Genomic DNA, 15,035 nt, shown 5'->3' on the forward strand with positions numbered 1-15,035 from the left:
TAATTTTGTTCAATCAAAAGAAGTGTATTTGAAAACCAGGAATCCATTGGTTTAAGTGAAACTGTAATTTTAGCCAATGGCATAGCTTCATTTTCGTGCCCCATAGAGACTATAAGTAGGGTAGCTCTGGCAGACTCAACTCTGACCCTACTCAGGTCTGTGCCTCTTTCTCCGGAATGTCCGGACGCGGGAAGCAGGGCGGCAAGGCTCGCGCCAAGGCCAAGACGCGCTCCTCGCGGGCCGGTCTCCAGTTCCCGGTGGGCCGTGTGCACCGCCTGCTCCGCAAGGGCAACTACGCCGAGCGGGTCGGGGCCGGCGCGCCCGTGTACCTGGCGGCCGTGCTGGAGTACCTGACGGCCGAGATCCTGGAGCTGGCGGGCAACGCGGCCCGCGACAACAAGAAGACGCGCATCATCCCGCGCCACCTGCAGCTGGCCATCCGCAACGACGAGGAGCTCAACAAGCTGCTGGGCAAAGTCACCATCGCGCAGGGCGGCGTCCTGCCCAACATCCAGGCCGTGCTGCTGCCCAAGAAGACCGAGAGCCACCACAAGGCCAAGGGCAAGTAGAGTCTGGCCAACTGTGCAGCTCAAACCTCCTGTCTAAACGAAAAGGCTCTTTTCAGAGCCACCCACTTAATCAACAAAAAGAGCTGTGACTTTAAGTCACATTGTTGGCACAGCAAGGTGTTGAATACTGACAAATCTGTAAAGAAGAAAAGGAAAGCTTGCCTAGGGTATTTATAAATCTGTCATTTGACCCACGAGTCCCTAAATTGAAGTCACCTTGCAGGAAGAAAAGACCTGCTTTAATGAGCCCATGTGAGCCAGATTTCAGTATCCTTGGTTCCTCTGCGGGATCAAATGTCCCTCTGAAACAGAAACTCGGTGTCCTGTGATGTCAGGGACAGGCAAAGAGGGATCTAGGTGACCTGAGGCTACAGGTAAGATCCCTATCTCACCTGCTTGGTCTCCCTGGAATGGCCTCCTGGAATACCAGGGAGGAAAAACAACCCAAGGGGGCTGGGCTGAGGAAGATAATCTTGCTGGAAAACTTCCCCAGGCCAATCAGACAAAGACATGAAGAAATCCTGAAGGATCTGGGCTGCAACAACCCCCGCTAAAACTGCATAAAAGAAAATGTGTCCTTGCTGGGGGTGGGAAGGGGATATTCTCAGATCCCCCCTCTGTGTGTGGAGAGCTGATTCTAGCCTCTTAAAACTTGGCTTTGCTGTCCCCCACTCTGTGTCTGGTCTCCCTCTTCATGACTCCGAGCAGCGTGACTGAGAACCGCGGGCACCAGAAGCTGGGATAAGAAAAAATCCTGAAATATTTCCTTGGGGGCTCCTCCAGGATCTCTGGTCATCATCAAGGACGTCTAACCGTGAGTAGTGGACACAAGTCTCTCCATTCTGTGACAGCATGATGGGCACGCATCATCTCAGAGCGAATAGCGTGGTGGCCATCCTCAAATCTCGGGTGATAGGTTCCCACTGATCCCTCCTCTAGGGGAAGGAATGCAAAAACCCGGGACGGTTCCCCCAGACATCCTCTTGCCAGCGGCCTCCAAGACATTGCACCCCCAGTTCCCCCTTACAGTGAGGAACAGCCTTCTGCCTCTGCCCTCCTGTCTGTGACAGCACCTGAGTCTTACCCCTTCAGCCATTTCCCCATCAGGTGGACAGAGCACTTAGGTATGAGGCCTCCTCTGGGATCTGGCCCAGAACTTGTTAGGAATAACCCCCCACCCCACAGACACACCTTGAATTCCTTTATTGGGGTCCCCCTGGCAATGTTCTACCTGCTACCCTCCAGCCACAAAACATGTTTGTTGTTTCTGTGTGACGGACACTATATCCCCACACCGTATGGATCAGGCTTGCTTGACAGTGTCAGGGATTGCCCCCGGGATGCATGAGGACCATGCAGTTATACTTGGCAAGGTGCGTGCCCCGTTGCTCAGCTGTGACCGTCGTAAGATGGACTCTGGTCTCGCTGGAGCACGTCTGTGTAGGTATTGCTGAGAAGGGCAGGGGAACGGACATCCACCTCGGCCATCACCCGCTTCCCCAGTGGCCTGTCCAGTTCCTCCAGAAATTGGCCTTTGTTAACCTCTGAAGACGGGTCTGTCAAACAGAGCACTTTCATTACGCCCGTCATACCAACTCAACGGGCCAGAAGTTTGGCTCGTCCTCCCACCACTGAAGGATCCAATCTGGTCACAGACAGGATCCTTTGAGTCCCGTGCCTGGGAAATGCAGAGATAATGAGTCAGGAAAAGCGGGGTCACTCCCCAGAGGTACGGTCAGGCCTGGTAAGAGCCATTACTAGCGTCTTGCAGGAGGGACAGCGGCCCTGGCTGCCAGTTGCAGGGACAGCCAGAACATTAGATCAGGAAGAAGTCCTCCTGGTCAACTATGAGGAATAGGATAAGGGAGGCCATTGCCTCTCTTCCTGTAGACGGGCAATTGCAACTCCCTGACCAAAGCCAGTACTCCTTTGGGATGCTTCCTGAATAACTGGAATGGTTTGACCCACAAATCTTAAAGAAAAGGCAACTTATTTTCGTTTGTTCCAAGGCATGGCCACAATACCAATTGGAGGAGGAGACACGGTGGCCTGAGGGACGTATCAGTCATCATATCTGTTACAACTGGACTGGTTTTGCAAACATGAGGGAAAATGGGAAGAAGTACCCAACGTGCAAAGTTTCTGGGCCTTAAGGGAAAATAAGGGCCTGTGCCAGCCTCCCGGCTGCTCTCTCCTGGCCGGACACCAGGGGAAGGGACAAAGGAAGAGCACAGCCACCCCGAAGGCAGGCAAGCAAAGGGGTCTGCAGAGGGTTTTCCACACCCGGCTCCATCTTCCCTAGTGTCTCCATCAATTTATCCAGATTCAAGATGAGGTCCCCTTACCTGTCCGCCCTATCCTGGACCCCCTGCTGATGCTCAGGGGCTCTCTCTCTCTTGCAAGAACACGTAGGACTTAGGTCCACGGGGAGGTGCCACTACGGCTGGGGTACACGCGCCTTGTCATTGCAAGACCAGAGACCTTGGAAAATTTTCCAACAACCCAGATAAATACATAGAAGCCCTCCAAAATCTCACTTATGTGTTCAAATTAACCCGGAAGGATGTAATGCTCCTGTTAAATCAAACCCTCTCTGAGGCGGGGAAATGCGGAGTCCTGGCCACCGCTGAGAGAACGGGGACGAACAGCTGATTAATTATCAGGGCACGGATGGGCCCATGGGGGACTTCCAATTCCCAACTGGAGCCCAAGCTGTCCCTTCCCAAGACCCCACTTGGGACCCTAATGATCCCTCAGAAACTGGTACCTCGGTCACCTCCAGGCCCACATCGTGGGGGAGTTAAAAAGGTCAAAGTTTCAACCCCTAAGTCATGCCCAGCTATCCACCGTCACCCAAACTCAAGAGGAAAACCCGACAGCCTTCTTAGAGAGGTTGAGAGAGGCTCTCATTAAATATACAGCAGTCTCCCCCGATTCTCCCGAGACTGAGATCATTCTCAAAGACAAATCTGTGACCCAGTCAGCCCCAGATACTCGGAAAAAAATTGCAAAAGTTGGCTGTTGGCCCCGAGGGGGCCCTAGAAGAGCTCTTAGGAGCTGCTAACTAGGTCTTTTACAACCAGGACCAAGAGGAGAGTAAGGAACAAGAAAAGAGGCTAAGAGAAATTTCTGAGGCTCTAGGTGCGGCCTTGTAAGCCGTTACCAACCCTGCCCCCCCAGACCCCCACCGAGATGCTGGTTCCAGTCGCCACCGCTGCGGCCGCCCCGGGCCCTGGAAGCCAGAATGCCCTTAGAGGGGACGGCCAAAATCAAAGCCCCACAAGTCCAGTCCTGCATGTGGAGGAGGGCCCTGGAAACCTGAATGCCCTCGAGGGTCTCCCTCTGCGAGGACTGGGATGACCAGCATGCCCGGGAGGTCTGGTGGGGCCCGGAGCACTTCATGGTGGCTTCCCGGGAACAGCTGACCATCAGGAACCCAGAGCCTCGGGGAATTCTCGAGACAGAGGGAAAGCCAGTCAGTGTCCTTCCACCTTTCCTGTTCCTTTCTCCACCCTGGGCCAACTGTCCAGCCTCAGCACTGTCTTTAAGGGCATCACTGGACAGCCCATGACCAATTTTTTTTCTCGCCCGCTGGGCTGCACCTGGGAAGATCTAATATTCTCTCACTCCTTGTTAGTAGTGCCTGCGAGCCCCACACCTCTCTTAGGTAGGGATGTTATGGCCAGTGTGGGAACTCTCATATTGATGGCCCCGGGTCAGACTAGCCATTGCCTCCCCTTAACGGAGGCTGCTATTTATCCCCAGGTCTGGGCAACTCAGGGAGAAGTGGGTTGGGCCTTAACTGCAGTGCCCATTCGCACACACCTTAGAGACCTCGCAACCTTCCCCTGTTGGAAACAGTACCTTCTAACACCAGAAGCGAAGGAGGGCCTAATAAAACCCATAAACAATCTAAAGCAGCAGGGGCTCTAAAAAGAATACAAAAGCCCATGTAACACTCCAGGTTGGGGGTATAAAAACCTCATGGGAGTGGAGATTGGTACAAGACATCCGAATTATTAATGAGGCTGTGGCCCCAAACCCTCCACGCTGCTCGCTCAAACCCCCTGACGCACAAGTTGGTTTACAGACCGAGGCTTAAAAGATGCCTTCTTCTGCATTCCGCTCCATCCGCACTGTCCGTTTCTGTTCGCATTTGAGGACCCCACTAATCCGACCACACGGTGGTCGGCTTTACCTCAAGTGTTCTGAGATGGTCCCCATTCATCTGGACGGGCGCTGCCCCGAAACCTCACAACTTGCAGCCGAGGACTGCGCCCTACCACGGTGTGTGGACGGCCTCCTGCTCTGCGCCCTCCGAGCTGGGCACACAAACTTGTGCCCAGAGCTCCTACATTTTCTGGCTACAAGGGGGCTATAAGGTCTCTCAACCTAAGGCTCAATTATGAGAGGTCTGGTTCTTTCAGAGGGAACAAGGAGCCTGGGAGTGGATAGCGTACGGCCCCATTGCCTCATGCCGTCTCCCCAGAACTTCTAAGCAAATGAGAGGTTTCTTGGGCATCACCGGGTACTGTCGCTTGTGGATACCGAGATATGGGGAAATAGCGCACCCTCTTTACCAAACATCAGGAACACGCGGGCAGCCAGGACCCGTTTCTTAGTACGGAACGCAGCGTTGGAAAGGGCTTTTAAAAACCCCACAGAGGGGGCGCCTGGGTAGCGCAGTCGTTAGGGCGTGATCCCGGAGTCCTGGGATCGAGCCCCACATCGGGCTCCTCTGCTATGAGCCTGCTTCTTCCTCTCCCACTCCCCCTGCTTGTGTTCCCTCTCTCGCTGGCTGTCTCTCTCTGTCAAATAAATAAATAAAATCTTAAAAAAGGAAAAATAATAAATAAATAAATAAATAAATAAATAACCCCACAGAGGCCTTGCTCAGCGCCCCAGCTTTAAGCTCCTAGAGGGAGGCCTTACAACTTAGATGTGACCGAGAAGGAGGGAATGGTCTTGGGCGTTCTAACCCAGGCCCGGGAGCCGACTCCACAGCCAGTGGGATCTTTAAGCAAAGAGCTTGACCTGGTGGCCTGTGGCTGGCCGGCATGCCCTAGGGCAGTGCCCACCTCCGCTCTTTTAATCCTCGAGGCTACCAAGTTAACTCTGGGACGGGATCTTACTGTATACACTCCCCCTCCCCCCCGCAATATTCAAGGCCTCCTATCCATGGATAGTAACATGGGCTCACGGACAGCCGCCTTCTGCCGTACCTGGCGCTCCTGCTGGAAGGTCTGGTCGTGCAAATAAAAACTTGCTCCACTTTCAACCCCGACACCTTCCTTCCAGAACAGGGTACAGAGATGACACATGACTGTCAATGCACCATAGCTCAAACCTGTGCTGCTCGGGAGAACCTAAAGGAAACCCCAGTAGAAAATCCAGAGCAGGCCCTCCTCGCTCACAGAAGCTCATTTGTTGAGCAAGGCACCTGCAAGGCTAAGTACGCCGTGGTCACTTTACCACTTCACCCGAAACAACAACAAGCACCCCCTCCTATCCGGATCGAGAACCCAACTGGCTGAATTAACAGCCTTCACCCGGGTGTCGGCGCTCAGTAGAAACAAAAGGGTCAGCATCTATACGGACTCCAGATATGCCTTCCTGGCTTTGCATGCCCACGGCACGATCTGGAAAGAGAGACAGTTTCTAACTGCCTCAGGTTCCCCCACTGAATATCACCAAGAAATCACTGGCCCCTACAGGCAGGGTACCCACGCCCTGGAGGTAGCAGCAAGGGACACCAGAGAGGAGCAGGTGAGGTATCTGAAGGGAATAGCTTGGCCAAGGCAGCAAAATCCGCCCCCAGGTGCTCGACTGCCCCTGCTGTTGCCTGCCTAGTTTGGGATGGCTCCGTAACCCAGGAGAAACCTTGCTACTCCACAGAGAAAACACCACGGGCATCAGGAGAGGATAGAGCCCTCGGCCTACAGGCTGGCTCCAGGCGAAGGATGGTAAGCTTCAGCTCTCTGAGGTGAACCAACGGAAGGTTCGAAAACCTACATCAAATCTTCCATCTGGGACGGGATGAAACCTTGCAGATGACCCACAAGCTTTTACAGGAAAAAACCTGGACAAAACCATTAAGCACATTTTAAAGACTTGTGAATGCTGCCCAAAAAATAACCCGGCTCTCATGCAGAAATCCCCAGAGGCAGACAGTGAGTGGGGGGCTACGTGGGGGAGGTTAGCAAATGGATTTCACACTAAGGCACAGGGTACAATAGCCTCCGGGTTTGATAACCTTCACACACGGGGTGGAGGCCTTGCCCTGCAGAACTAAAAAGGCCTCAGAGGTGGTAAAGGCACCCGTAAATGAAATCGTCCCTCGGTGGACTCCCCAGGTCCCTTCAAAGTGATAACGGCCCCTCCTGGAAGTCCCAGGTAACAGAGGGAGTATCAAGGCTTTGGGAATCCGCTGTCACCCCCACTTTCCTGGACACCCCAACCCTCGGGAAAGGTAGAAAGCACTAATGAGGTTGTTAAAAGACACTTCAGAAAACTAGCACAAGAAACTAGTCAAAATTGGGTGTCTCTACTCCCTATCGCCTTATTCTGGAATAGAAACACCCCCATGGAAAGGGGCTTGAGCCCCTCTGAGGTCTTATAAGGGAGACCCTTCCATGTAAACGACCTGCTGGTAGACAAGGGAGTCTTTAACTTGGTAAGTCGTGTCATCCCCGTGGCAAGGTCTCCGAGAGCTCCGAGACAACGAACCTGGGGCCCAAGTGCTTGTTAAAATTCTTCCCTCTTTATCTTTGTCCCTAGGGCCTGTGTGAGAAGGCCCGCACACAGTCATCTCAGCCACCCCAGCGGCCATCAACGTGCCCAAGGTCAAGGCCTGGATCCACCAATCTAGCGTTAAGCCCTGGTTTCCGGTGGAAAGAGACAACAGGAAACCAAGATACCACTGCAAGCTGGGGAAAGGGCTCAAATACGTCTTCAAAAAACAGGAAAACGAGCAACACCAAGCTAAGTACTTCAACCCCGGATCAGACATGCCCTCGAACGCACTCATTCTCTTTCTCCTTTCTCTTCCCAAACTTCTACATTGCCTCTCATCTGCAGGGACCCCAGGATGGGTTCAACTCAATGCCACTCCCTTCCTTTTCACTGATTGTTGGCTATGTGGGCAAGACTCAGTAGGGACCGCTGTGCCCGCCCCTATCGAGGTCTGGCTACGGGCTAATTACTCCGTCACCCCTTTCGTCTCCTATATTCATTCATTCCCCAATCAAAATATAGAGCAACTATTTTTTAAAGCCTGGAAGAAGGACATAGAAACCAAAGTAGCCAAAGTCCCCTGGTCCAACAGCACCCCAAACCTCACCTGGTTGGACCAGCTCCAACTCAATGCCTCGGGAACATTCCCGATTTGCTTCGAAAACTCTACTTACACTCCAGACTCAGGGTTTTTTGTAGGAAATCTTCCCACGTCCCAGTGCGACTTCACCTTCCAAGTCACTTCGACCTCTGCAGAGGAATACTGGAGTGGCTCCCTTTTCCACTCCCTCAGCGCCTACAAAGATCCTGAGAAACCTCACCTCTTCCTCCGGGCCCAGTATCCCCTCCAGGAAAAGACCTCTTTTCTCAGCCCCGCTAACAACTCCTGTTCAGCAGGCTGGTCCCAGGTGTCCTGCAACTCCTCTACACTCGGACTGGCCGAAGGCTTACTCCTCTCATCCCAAGAATTCTTTCTGAAAATCTATCCTTCCAGCTCACTTGCTTCCACGATGGTCGAGCGGCTCCGTTTAGACGCTTCCCTAATATGGAATAAATTGTCAGGAACCGCCTCTACCTCCCCGCCAAAGCTTCTCTTTAAGTACGGGTTCCACCTAAATCTCCGAGCAGGGGACGGTTTATTCTTCTATTGTGGGCAAAGGGCATATGTCACCTTACCCCCGCAGTGGAGAGGGCGATGCTCGTTAGCCTACTTAGCGCTGCTCACGGACTACGCCCCTGGGTCCCGCCACAGGCCGCACGTCCTAAACCAATCCGAGACTCAGGTATAGAGACCTGCAGGACTCACACAGCAAGCAGACTCCTGGAGGTCATGGCCCTCCAAAATCCCCGGGCCCTGGACCTCCTGACCTCCTGACCCCCACGCAGGGGGCACCTGCACCCTCCTCCGGGAGGAACGCTGCTTTCATATTAACAACACGGGTCAGGTCGGGACTCATTCAGATTCGTCAGGTAACCTGGTGGCCCAAACAGAGGACCTCTCCTCCTGGTGGACCTCCCTTAGGGCCCAGCTGTTACGCTGGCTATGGCCACTGATGGCCCCAGTATTCATCCTCTCCCTCCTGCTTCTTTTCTGACCTTGTATTCTGAATGCGCTTATCCGGTTTGTGTCCTCTCGTTTATAGAGTCCATCAGCCTACAAATTGTCCTGTCAATGCAGCCCCAGATGGGGACGGCCCCTACGTATGAGAGGGGCCTCTGGACAGACCTCTGACCCAGCTGGCGCCCCTCCCCAGAAGGAAGTAACCATAGATCGGTCATCACCCCTGCCCCAAAGGGCAGTTAAGAGTTACCTGTTCAGAGGGGGGATATGGCAGGGACGGACAGGAGAGGGACAGGCAGAGAGCCAGAGAGCGGTGCAGTACGAACAGAGGCCCCGGGGGGAAGATCAGTATCGTGCCTGCTCCGTCTGCTGGAAAAACCACAGAGAAAACAACCCTAGGGAGCTGTGCTTGGGAAGATAGCTTTGCTGGAAAAATTCCCCGGCCGATCAAAGACATGAAGAAATCCTGCAGGAGCCGCGCTGAAAGAACCCCGCTAAAACTGCCCAAAAGCCCATCTCCTCTCATTGCTGGGGGGTGGGGGGGTGTCTTCTTGGAGCGCCCCTCCATGCGGAGAGCTGATTCTGTCCTCTTAATAAACCTTCGCTTTGTTGCCACCACTCTGTCTGGTCTCCCTCCTCATTCCTCCAAGCGGCAGGACCGAGGACCGCGGGCACCAGAAAGCTGGGATCAGAAAACATCCTGAAATCCTGTGACCAGCCTTCCTTTTTCTCCTAATTCAACTGAATCTCACTGAGTAGGACTCACCTGCTAAATGCATTAGTCACACAGATTGCTAGGTTCCTTGTTTCAAATAGGTTCAGGCAGAGAATGCATTTCGTAATGTCCACATACGCAGACATGAGTAAAGAGGACAGGAAATTACATTAGGACGTCACGTGCCTTAACCACAACGGTGAAAGGCGGGCGTTGTAAGTCAGATTTTTACCTTAACTCTGTGGGGACCCAAGCAGCCATGATGTCCATTTCCGCCACTGCCCCTTCCACCCCCTTCATCGTACCCTTCTCGTCACCAAGTCACAAGTGGAGAGGGCCTTCTGTTCCTCTCCACCCATGCACACAGCAGCTACTGTTGACTCCTAACTCACGGATAGCTTAATGAAAATCGGATTCTATGGCATTCCTAGTCTGCTGGAATCAATTCATTTTCTGGGTCTCTTGAAATATTTGTATACCCTATGGTTAAATCTGAATAGCAATCCCGCACTGGGACCGACACACAATCACACAGAGGAGGTAAATGCTACCTTTAAAAACATGTCATTTTAATTTATGATTATTTGATGTCAGAGGACATCACATCTGACTATTCAGCTGTTCCCTCTTAAAAAGACACCTGCATTATCTGAGTTTGTAAATTTTAAACGGCAATTTCTCTTAGAACTAGAAATGTCAAGTAGAGTAATACCGCTCAAGGAAAGTCTATGAGTTCTTTCCATTTTTAGTAAGAAAATATGCTGTTTTTATTATTGATGTTGATGGGTTGGGAGCAAATATCCTAGAATGAGCCACTCTGACATGGGGATTATTTGGAGGGAAGACAATTAGGCCCAAAATACTCAGGAAGAGATTTTACCTCCCCCCTCAGCTGCCCAAAGGGGTTTGAATAGGTCCAGTCCAGGAGAAGCGCGAGCAGCAGAGACAACTACAAAGAGCATGGGCCAGGCACGTAAGCTGAGGGGAGCTAGCAGGGCCTGTCCCTTCAACGTCCTCCCTGTGTCTCCTCGTCTCTGCAAGGCCCGGCAAACACCTGTTCGCTGCACATTTGCTCTTCCCATTTTCCTGTGAACTGTCTTCCTTCCCTTCGAAGCCCCAGACCCCTACTCCCTTCCTTACTCAATAGCAAAGGAGCCTCAGCTGCCTGACTGCTGGGGAAGCTCTCGTCGCTGTGGGGCTACTGAGTGAGCGAAATTAAATGCTTTTCCCTTGTTAATCTGTCCTATGCCAGCTTAATTACTAGACCCCCCCAAAGAGCCTAGAAGGGAAGGACAATTTTTTTTGCCCCAGCAGATGACATTACTACTGCTTACTTTGTTGCATTGTTCAGATTCCTCCCAAGAACCACTACCTTGCTAAATTGTTATTCAAATTATCTTATTGGTGTGGTTTTGATTTACCAAACCAATGAGCCCATAATCAAATAATTGACAAATAAATATACGTTTTTGTTGTAAGTAAAATAAAATACTCAAGTGTGATACATCATTGGTTATAATTACCTGTTAGCAGAATTTTTTTGTTGATTGACTATAACTCCAATGTCATTGGAAAAAGTGCGTACTATTATTACTTACATAATCAGAAAAATATTTTAAGCTTTTTTTAAAAAGGAGATAACAAAGTTTCAACAAGTCTCAATAAAAAAAAAAAAAGCAGATATTTGTAATTGCAATTAGATCCAGAAGAACAAATTAGAACTCCATAGTTTACACTGTGAAGTTATTTTCATGGGAGGTGAAGTTCGATTTTAGTGGCAGAAGATCTATGGAAAAAAAAAATTTTTTAAACTAAGGTGTAGGTGACCCAGACAGAAGGAGAATTTAAGCTTTCTTGGTATTGCCATTAATTTCTCTCTCCACAGCTCTATGAAAGCACCTAACAGTGTCTTCCCAAACTAGATTTCTTGTGCATCTCTTCCAGTAGTTGACCACGTGCCTTAGAGAGTGAGTTTTATTCATATTTGCATCTTCCTTGACAGTAGTTCAATGATGACCCCATAAAATATAGTCTATAAACTGTGTTAATTTTATAATAATAAAAACCTTACAATATACATAAGTGGTATAAAATAAAAACAAAAGGGGGCACCTGGGTGGCTCAGTCAGTTAAGCGTCTGCCTTTGGCTCAGGTCATGATCTTAGGGTCCTGGAATTTAGCCCCACATCGGGCGGGATCCCTGCTCAGCAGGGACCCTGCTTCTTCCTCTTCCTCTGCCCCTCCCCCCCGCTTGTGTGCTCTCTCTCTCTCTCAAATAAATAAAATCTTTAAAGAAATAATAAAATAAAAACAAAAAAAAAGAGGTTGAAAGGTAAACAAGGATGGAAAACATGGCGGAAAACATAGGAGTTGTTAAGTGAGCAACTGGAAAGCCGTCAACGAGCGGAGGCAGCGTGAGGATGAGATGGGTCCAAGGAGCAAAGACCGCTTTAAAGACTGAAATTGCCTTTTCAGTTCATGATGTTAATTTATCTGGAAAAAGGTTGCTCTGGATGACATTATTAATGTGGTCTACCTCCTGCTTTCAGCCCCAATCTATCAACAATCCCACATTTAAATAAACACTACGGATGTTAATGAATGCTAGTTCCCTGGTGGAAGAAGGAAACAGCTTCAGCGATGGGGGTGGGGGGACACCAGAGTTTGGAGGAAGGTGGGTTCTCTGGACAAGGAGCAAATGCCCAGAGCAGAGGATTAGGGATCACCCAACCAAGACAAATTTCTGAGCTCTCAAACAATGCCTTTCCCCTATCAATGTTTTTCTGTGGTTTTTATAAATCTCTCATCTTCCAGACTTCTACATATGCTTGTATTTAGATTGTTTCTATGGAAATACTAGTTTTCCTGGTGTGGTGGTGTTTCAGGAGGGGGTTTTGGTAAAGAGGGAGTAGCAATGAATCCTTTGCTGTGATCACCGTTCACTTACATTTTTAGCTGTTAGGATACGGATTAGAAGTTACTTCAAAACACAATACATGATAAAGATGATCATACATATATAAGAAATTTGCACAAAGAATAAATTAATAGAAGTTTATTTTGTTCAGGGTAATAAATATTAAAAATGTATTTTGACTAAAAATAAATGTCCCTAAAAATCTATATTGAAGAAGAGCAGATTTTGTCCCCCCCAAATATGTCTCTTTGGCATAAGGATTATCTTTTTAAGATACGATTTATTTGAGAGAGGGTGAGATCACACAGGCATCCTGATGTGGGGCTCGACCCCAGCACCAGGATCATGACCTGAGCTGAAGGCAGACACTTAACCTACTGAGCCACCCAGCTGCCCCCCCCACCCCCCCACCCCCCACCCCCCACCCCGCATAGAGATTATTTTGAGATAAAGGCAGTCAAAATTCAGTCGATTTTGGAAACCCTCTTAATTTCCCCCTCAACAGCCTAAATTTACATTGGAAAAGAGGCCTGTACCAAGAAAAGAGCTATTACCAGAGACACCTTTTCACCTAACAATGTCATCTGCATAACAAGGCAACCTTTATTTTCCAACAACTCTCTCCTGCCTGTGAATGGTCTTCCTTCCCTTTATACTCCCAGACCCTTACCCTTTTCCTTAGTTCAGGATGTTATGTAAGACTCAATTAACTGGAAAAAAAAAAAAAGACTCAATTAACTGGGAGCAGGACGGGTTTTACATTTTTACGAGTCTCCCATACATGCAAAGTTTGTTTTCCTCCTGTTAATCTGTCTCATATCAATTTAATTATTAGATCAGCCAAAGAACTTAGAAGGGAAGAAGGGAAATATTCCCTCCCACATACTATAAATACATATTTAAGATAAATATGATACTATGGGCAAAAATAAATATTACTTAACATTTTATATATAATATAGAATATTTTAAATCCATGTTTATCAAAGTAAAAGAATTTCAGAGGATTATATAAATACAAAATATTTAAAATTTAGTATTAAAAATAAAAATTACTTATACTATATAGAATCATGCTCTGTATACTCAATATATTATATAAATTATCTCCATTATTTCTTTGAGAGAGACATGGACACGGAAGGGGCAGAGGGAGACAGAGAATCCCAAGCAGTCTCCATGCCCAGCACAGAGCCCAACCTAGGGATTGAACTCACTACCCCGAGATGATGACCTAAGCTGAAATCAAGACTCTGACGCTTAATCGACTGAGCCTCCCAGGTGCCCCTCCATTAGTTCTTAAAGTAACTGTATGATGTTAAGTATTGTTACTATCCCAATCCCAGTCTAGATGAGCAAAGATTTAGAAGACCTAAGGAAGGACCCCAAACTCGATTGGTAGAGGAGATACAATTTAAAATCAAGTTTTTCTAAGTCGAGTTTCAGCTATTAAGAACTTTCTAAAACAACTGAATAATGAGTGACATTAGTTACAGGAGTTTACAAAATTATGTTAGTGTCAAGAATTTCACAGTATGATCCTGTATTTTTTTAAATAAAATTCAATGCATGCAAAAAATAATTCCATATTAAATATTATATGAAAACAGAAGTTAAAAAAACAAAAAACAGAATTTTTAGTCATTAAAAATTAAGCTTAAAATCAACTAGAAGCACAAGGTTTGAACTTAAGTACTCGATTTCGTAGGGCTTTAATTATATTCTAATTAATTCATAGTTAATGCAACCGTGATCAGAAGCTCAAAGGGATTTTTTACCAAGCTACTACGATGATTCTAAACTTACACACACACAAAAGGAATCTTGTGAAACTATATCAGAAACTTCTGAAAAGAAATAACGGGCCCTGCAGTGCCAAATTATGACCTGTTATTCAACTACAATTTAAAATATTGATGTAATAAAAAGAACAGTGTAGGGGAGGAAAAATAATTTCCCCTCCACCCTTCTAGGTGCTGTGAACCTCTCCCCATAATAAAAGACAGAGTAACGAGAAAAACAAACAGCAGTTTAATAACATGTTTACCTCCTGTATACATGGGAGATACTCTGAAGAACTGAGTAAAACTCCCTGGAAAGGCCCAAACCACCACCTTAAATACCATCTCCAGCTGAGAGAGGTTGGGGTGGGAGGGGAGCGCACGGGGAGCCAGGAATGGGTGACCAGGAAAAGGATGGTGACCAGCTTGTGATGCGGCATTAAGTCTGGGCCTTCTCCATGGACAAGCTTCTCTGGTGATGTAGTCATCCTTCTCTTTCTGGTACAGAGAGGGAGACAGATGGAGATCTCCTTTATAAATGTAAAATGTTCCTTAAAGAGGTCTCTGATTTTAGAGATTCTTCTGCCTGGTGTTTCTTAAAAATAATCTGCTCAAAAATAGTTCTCACGAAAAGAGGCGTATTTTGGGGCGGCATCTTAGGTACCGTTCCCAGCTAACGATCCCTTCTGAAGGAGAAAGGACAGTACTTCCTTGTAAACTAGAAGCCGCTGTGAACAATCTCATAGGAAGAGACAGCTGC

At 48.5% G+C, this 15,035-nt stretch overlaps 1 protein-coding gene across 3 annotated transcripts; it reads left to right on the forward strand.

The window, feature by feature from the left end:
* The first annotated feature begins 95 nt into the window (after positions 1–95).
* Positions 96–9,480, forward strand: LOC113264260 (histone H2A type 1). 3 transcript variants are annotated; one of them, XM_048225535.2, is made up of 3 exons: positions 96–943; positions 1,278–1,383; positions 7,347–9,480. In XM_048225535.2, the coding sequence occupies exon 1, from the start codon at positions 177–179 to the stop codon at positions 567–569; it is 393 nt and encodes a 130-aa protein (XP_048081492.1). In that variant the 5' UTR covers positions 96–176; the 3' UTR covers positions 570–943; positions 1,278–1,383; positions 7,347–9,480. The 3 variants fall into 3 exon arrangements, with proteins under 3 accessions (XP_048081492.1, XP_057160979.1, XP_026366968.3); XM_026511183.4 differs by having other exon boundaries at positions 665–943; XM_057304996.1 differs by having other exon boundaries at positions 108–1,383.
* The last annotated feature ends 5,555 nt before the right edge of the window (positions 9,481–15,035 follow it).

Source organism: Ursus arctos, unplaced genomic scaffold, assembly GCF_023065955.2.
Source record: "Ursus arctos isolate Adak ecotype North America unplaced genomic scaffold, UrsArc2.0 scaffold_31, whole genome shotgun sequence".
In the NCBI taxonomy this organism is placed as follows: domain Eukaryota; kingdom Metazoa; phylum Chordata; class Mammalia; order Carnivora; family Ursidae; genus Ursus; species Ursus arctos.

Bases quoted from the DNA above. Each gene is read 5' to 3' on its own strand.
- LOC113264260 (XM_026511183.4), top strand. From the start codon at position 7,577: ATGCCCTCGAACGCACTCATTCTCTTTCTCCTTTCTCTTCCCAAACTT.